Source organism: Vollenhovia emeryi, unplaced genomic scaffold (assembly GCF_000949405.1).
Source record: "Vollenhovia emeryi isolate VEMERY1.0 unplaced genomic scaffold, V.emery_V1.0 DF939515.1, whole genome shotgun sequence".
Classification (NCBI taxonomy): Eukaryota; Metazoa; Arthropoda; class Insecta; order Hymenoptera; family Formicidae; genus Vollenhovia; species Vollenhovia emeryi.
The window spans coordinates 33,477-39,665 of record NW_011966851.1 but is presented as its reverse complement, the minus strand read 5'-3'; the positions used below and the strand labels follow the sequence as shown (position 1 = coordinate 39,665).

The 6,189-nt window shown below is 51.9% G+C and overlaps 1 protein-coding gene across 1 annotated transcript; it reads right to left on the bottom strand.

Annotated features, from left to right (window-relative positions):
• Positions 1-314: 314 nt before the first annotated feature.
• LOC105557349 (protein NYNRIN-like) lies at positions 315-1,220 on the bottom strand (the record flags this gene model as incomplete). Its single annotated transcript, XM_012004565.1, has 2 exons — positions 684-1,220; positions 315-602 (listed from the first exon to the last, which is right to left on the bottom strand). Coding segments are annotated over exons 1-2 (825 nt in total), but the record flags the coding sequence as incomplete, so codon positions are not given.
• Positions 1,221-6,189: the final 4,969 nt, after the last annotated feature.

Sequence of the window (6,189 nt, the reverse complement as noted above, 5' to 3'; positions counted from 1 at the left end):
TATGTAGACGCAGGATGTACATTGCAAGAAACCCGAAATAAAACAGAATATATATTATACCGCTGCTTAAAGACTAACGCATACGCAGGATGTATAAATAATTGCACATGGAATAATACAGTATCGCTGCTTAAAGACTAACGCATACGCAGGATGTACGTATAAACCGAAGCAAATACGCGACCGTGACCAGAATGAAAACTATTATAATCAGAAATGGAAAAACGGAAGATATATGTATACTTTTACGCGCACTGAAATGACTACCCGTACGTCTCCGTGTCGAGACTTGACTAGCGAGCGGAAGTACGTACAGTGTTTTTGTCTAGCCTAGTTTGTACCTTCCTTTTAGGACCTGCATAAGTTTTTAAGGTACCTGACTGAGCGCTTGACGAAGCGGAAGGCTTGTCCGTAGCGTCGGACGTGGATGGATCGTTAGCGATCGGAATGTCGTCCGGTATAAAGTGAGCAGGCTTGAGACGTTCTATCGATACGGCCGTGGGTCTGCCGTTAATTTCGATAGTGTAGACTTTGTCTGACGTCCTTTCAAGCACTTTGAAGGGGCCCGAATAAGGCCGCTCCAAAGGCTTTTTAACAGCGTCCTTATGGAGGAAGACGTGTGAACAGATTGACAACTCCTTAAATTAGAAAACGCGTTTCTTGTAATGGTGTGCCACCGGTACTGGCTTCACCTGTCGCATGTGCTGTCTAAAATCGTCTACAAAAATTTGGGGATCCGGCGTAAAATCCTCCTGGAGGAAAAATTCTCCCGGAATCCGCAATACCGTGCCGTACAGAAATTCGGCCGGAGAGGCTTTTGTGTCCATACGCACATGAGTGCGTAACCCGAGTAAGACTGTAGGGAGGACATCCACCCAGCTCGGCGTGTTATGGCACATAATCGCCGCCTTGAAGGTGCGGTGCCAACGCTCGATCATGCCATTAGCGGCAGGGTGATAAGCCGTAGTGCGAATGCGTTTGCATCCGATCAGTTTGAGAAGGGCTGAGAAGAGTTGCGCTTCAAACTGTTGACCTTGATCGGTCGTGAGAATACGAGGTGCACCGAAACGAGCGACCCAATTATCGTAAAATGCCTTGGCTACTGTTTTGGCAGTAATGTCCAAGATTGGAATTGCTTCTGGCCAGCGGGAAAACTGATCTATAATTGTTAGACAATATGTAAAGCCGTTGCTAGGATGCAAGGGACCAACTATGTCCATATGGACGTGGTCGAAACGCCCGTCAGGAGCCGAAAATTGAGCAGGCTCAAGTTTGACGTGGCGAGAGGTCTTGCACTGCTGGCAATCGGTACAATTACTCGCGTCGTATTACCCGCCCAAGTCGCGACATCGCGATGCAGGTTAGGCCAGATATACCGTTGTCTTATGACGCGGTCCGTTACTTTTGCGTTTGGGTGCGCGGGGTTGTGAAAAAGGTCGAAGACCTGCCTTCTAAGAGATGCTGGAATGTAGGGTCTGATCGATTCACCTGACAATTCGCAGTATAGCTCTGTGTTGGAAGAACCTCAAATGAATTTTTTTAATTTCAACGAGGACGAGTTTGAGACCAAGAGGTGTTTGAGTTCTTCGTCCTCTTTTTGTCTAGCGGCAAGGTCGACTAATTCGAATTCGACCGGGAGGCGGAGAGCCTCGACACGAGATAAATTGTCAGCCACCACGTTATCGGTACCTGCGAGGTATTCAAACGCGGTGGTGAACTGCGCTATGTACGAGAGCTGACGTAATTGCCTAGGAGAGGCTTTATCTGACCGTTGCTGGAATGCGTAAACCAAAGGTTTATGGTCCGTCATGACCTTAAAATTACGACCTTCAAGGAAGTGTCTAAAAAATTTTATTGATTCATAAATCGCGGTCAATTCGCGGTCATACGCGCTATAGTTCCTCTGCGCCGGAGTAAACTTTCTAGAGAAAAAAGCTAATGGTCTCCAACCGTCAGAGGTATACTGCTCAAGGGCCCCACCCATGGAAAAGCCGAAGCATCTTATACGACGCGAGTATCGGCAGTGTTGGACGGATGTGCTAATAACGCGGCATTAGCAAGGTCAGTTTTGGCCTTGTCAAACGCGGTTTCGGCCTCGAGAGTCCATTGTATTTCGCGTTTATCATTTTTACGCGAGTCAGTTAAGTACGCGTGTAGAGGGGCTTGTACGCGAGCGGCGTGTCGAAGGCTGCGTCTATAAAAATTTAACGCGCCCAAAAAACGACGTAGTTCCGCTACGGTCTTTGGCTTCGGGAGATCCCGAATAGCAGCCACTTTTTCCGGAGAGGGTTTAAGACCAAATTTGTTTACGCGATGACTGAGAAAGGTCAATTCCTCTACACCGAAAATACATTTGAATGGGTTGATAACTAACCCGAATTCCTTAAGTTTCTGGAACACAATGCTTAGATGTTTCCTATGCTCCTCCATGGAAGAGGATGCAATAAGAATATCATCTATGTAAGCAAATGCAAAATCGAGATCCCGTAGGGCATGGTGAATGTACCGCTGAAAAGTCTGAGCGGCATTCCGCAGACCGAATGTCATGGAGACAAATTCGAATAGACCGAACGGCGTTATGACGGCCGTCTTTGGTATGTCTGACTTCGCCATTGGAATCCAGTGGTAGGCCTTGAAGAGATCAAGGGAAGAAAAGATTGTTTTACCTAGCAAATTTGAGGTAAAATCGTGTAGGTACGGTATCGTATACTTATCCGGGATCGTGACGGCATTTAAGCGACGGTAATCGCCGCACAACCGCCAATCACCGTTACCCTTGCGGACGAGGTGAATTGGGCTGGCCCAAGGACTGCTGGACGGCCTACAGATGCCTAACTCAGACAGCCTTTTAATTTCAGCCTTCGCTGCCTTTAACCTATCGGGGGGTAGCCGGCGTAGCCTCTCCGCGACGGGAGGACCATTAGTCGAAATATGATGTTCGACAGCACATGCGGCAGGCGAAAGCGCTTGACCGCAACCGGTAACCTCGGGGAATCCCGAAAGGATGTCCGCAAATTTATTATCATTATTGACTACCGAAATTTTAATTTCCGGTACTGTCAGTATCTGTCCGGACGATGACAAAGAAGTAACACTGTCGACCAGACGACGTTTGTGCAGGTTGACAATTAATTTGTAATCTGTCAACACGTCTGCACCGAGGATTGCAAAAGGCACATTCGCTACGCGAAAATTCCACGTGATAGGACGCCGCAAGCCAAGAGTAAGACGACGCTCGCCGAACGTATCTATTAAAATATTGTTCGCTGCAAAAAGTTTAAACTCTGAGGGCGTGTTCCTATCGCATAAGGACGCTGGGAGTATAGAGATCTCCGCGCCCGTATCTACCAAAAACCGTTGACCGGTGATCCGGTCAAAAACGTGTAGACGGCTTTGATTGTGCCCGACATCCCCGACCGTCTCTTCGCGGGGAAAGCGAATTAGTTTTCCGCCGCGTCGTCTTTCCTCAAGCAAGGCTTCCGGCAGGACGTGGCCTTTTTCCCGTATATACGGTGAATGTAGCAGTAGCCTGTCTTATCATCAGGCTTGGCTGCTGCATCACCATGCTTATTATTACGCTTGCGGGAGGTAGATCTGTCTCGGCGCAATTTTGCGACCGAGGTGTTCAGAGACTGGATCTGCTTGGTAAGCTTATCGATCCGCTCGTCAGTGCTCAAAGGAGCTTTAGGACGAGCGCCTTTGGATTCTTTGGTCGGCGCGACAACGGCGACTGCGGAACTGGGACCATTAATGTCCGCGAGTTTATCCGCGATTTCTGCTAATTTCTGCAGTTCAGGTTCATTAGTCGCAACCAAAATGGCTTTATGCGTGTCTGGCAACAGCTCAATAAAGAGAGATCTTAATACGGCAGAGCTGCATTGCCCGCCGTTGAGCTGATTCATTTGACTTAACAAATGCGAGGGCCTCCGGTCCCCCAGAACCTTTTTTTTACGTGTGGAAATCCTTTATGGATACCCGGGCCCCCCTCTGGGAAGGAAGTTTACAAAGTGGCCCGGGTTATGTGGGACTGCCCCCCTAATGGCGATCGGGTGCGGCCGCTGATGTTGCGACCGCTGGGCTTACCGCACTAAAACCACACGGTGGACTGCGCGGTGCTTTACTTGGGAGACGCCCAGGCTTGGCAGAGCCGTTACTTCTGGACGCCCCCCGCACCGGCCCGCCGTTTGACTGGCGGGCCTCTGCGCTCCCTCCCCCGTTGGTGTGGGGGAGAGGGGACTCCCCCCGCAGGGGGAGTCCACTACTCTCTTGGGTGGCAGAGGCGTCCACAACCTCTACCGCCCGCCTCCGTGGAGGCAGGGTCTGACGGGAATCCCAGCCCGCCAGACCCAGGCCGCCTCCCCCGTTGTCGTTGGGGGAGGGCCGTCTCCTCACCGCCTCGGCGGTGTTCCGCCCACTAAGAGGGGAGGGGACTTACCCGCGGCTTGCGGACAGCCCCTCCCCCGCCCGTCAGGGCGGTGGTGTGGGCGCCGGTCCACCAGAACCTGACCTTTTAACAATTGCCGTAAGCGGGCCTCAGGTGAGACCGCGAACGTCGCGAGAATCCGATCTCTGAGCACTTTGTACAGGTTATCGGGCGGTGGATCCGCCGTAATCAAATCTCGGACATGTGAAATAACCTCTGGATCGAGGCCAGCGATAAGATAATCGACTTTTGTGCTGTCAACGGTTATGTTCGCGTTTCGGAACGACGCTTCAACCCGCAAAAACCAATCTTCCGGGGCCTGTCGCCAGAAGGGCGGAATCTTCGGCACCCGGTATGATTCTACGCGCGCATCGACCTCTGGCATATTGAAATTATGAGACGCGTACCGTGACCCGAGAAAAAATGAGAAAAAAGACAAAAAGCTGAGGAGAAATACCAGGACGAGGCAAAACATATGCCTCAACGGTCTCGAAGTTCTTGACGAGGCGTCGTCCCTCGAAGGAGGTAGAGCTCGGACTCGAGACGTCGGCGAGAGGAGATTAACTGCGCTGTCCTGCGTTCCGCCGGACGGCGGTGCCTGCTGGATGCGCTGCCAGGGGCGTACCTCGATGCCTGCGTTGCGTGCGCGCGCCAGGGGCTGACTGCGCAACGCGTCCCGTAGATATGGTCCTCGTGCGCTGTGGTATGGTCCCGCGCGCTGTCGGTATGGTCCCGTTCGCTGCCGCCGGGATGGCTGCGCGGAATGCGCGCCCGCCGGTATGGACCCGTGTGCGCGTGAGCGTCCGCCGGGATGACTGCGCGGGATGCGCGTCCGCCGGGATGACACGTGCGCTGGCCTGGATGTGCGCCTTGAGTTTGACTCGGCCGCGTCGCCGGGAATAGCTCAGGATGAGATTCCGACGACTTGAGTCCAGACGAGGAAAACGGCCGATCTTCTTGCGTCACCCAAAATGGCCTCCGTTGACGTTCACTTGTTGCCGACAGTGGACTCGCCCGAAGTTTCGGGAAGGCCCGAGAATGGACTCGCCCGGCGTCGTTGACGCCAAAATTGGGCCCGTCCGAGGATCCTCGTAGCTTGGAGGGCGTGGTCGAGGTCCTCTTGAGTGCTGCAGGTCCGCCCAGGAAGCTGGGGATGACCTGAGTCCAGTCGCCGATCTCCGTAGCCGCCGATGCGAGCGTGAAAGGCGCGGATGCGCGATCATGTCGGGGTCACCAATTGTGGGCTATTATATATTTTAGAAGCCCCGGCTGAAGTTCCACAGTACTTCTATAGCCGAAGGCTGGTTTCTCGGCTAAGGCGGTAATAATGACTCACTTGTACAAGTAAAAGAGATATACTTTATTGGAGATCACAGAGGCACGACAAGATGGCCGGTCTTGTACGTGCCGAGGCGAGTAACGACTTGTGACTAACTTATTCTGTCCCGCTCGGACAGCGCCACCAACGACCATGAACAACGTCGTGGTGTAGAAGGGCAACTGCTAGTCGCCACAATGTGAAAAATCCCGGCCGGTTATTTAAAGGACATACTGTGGATGTGTTCGAAAATGGATTCAGTTACTGCCAGTGAAAACAGTATAGTTGGTAGCAATGAAAATTACTGGTGCTGCGTTTTTCGCACGCCAGTAAAGTCAGTAAGGCTGGGTCTACATTTGGATGTCGTAAGTCGTGTCGGAAGGAATTGACCAATCACAGTTCATTATTCGACTTACGACATCCAATGTAAACCCAGCCTTACTGACTT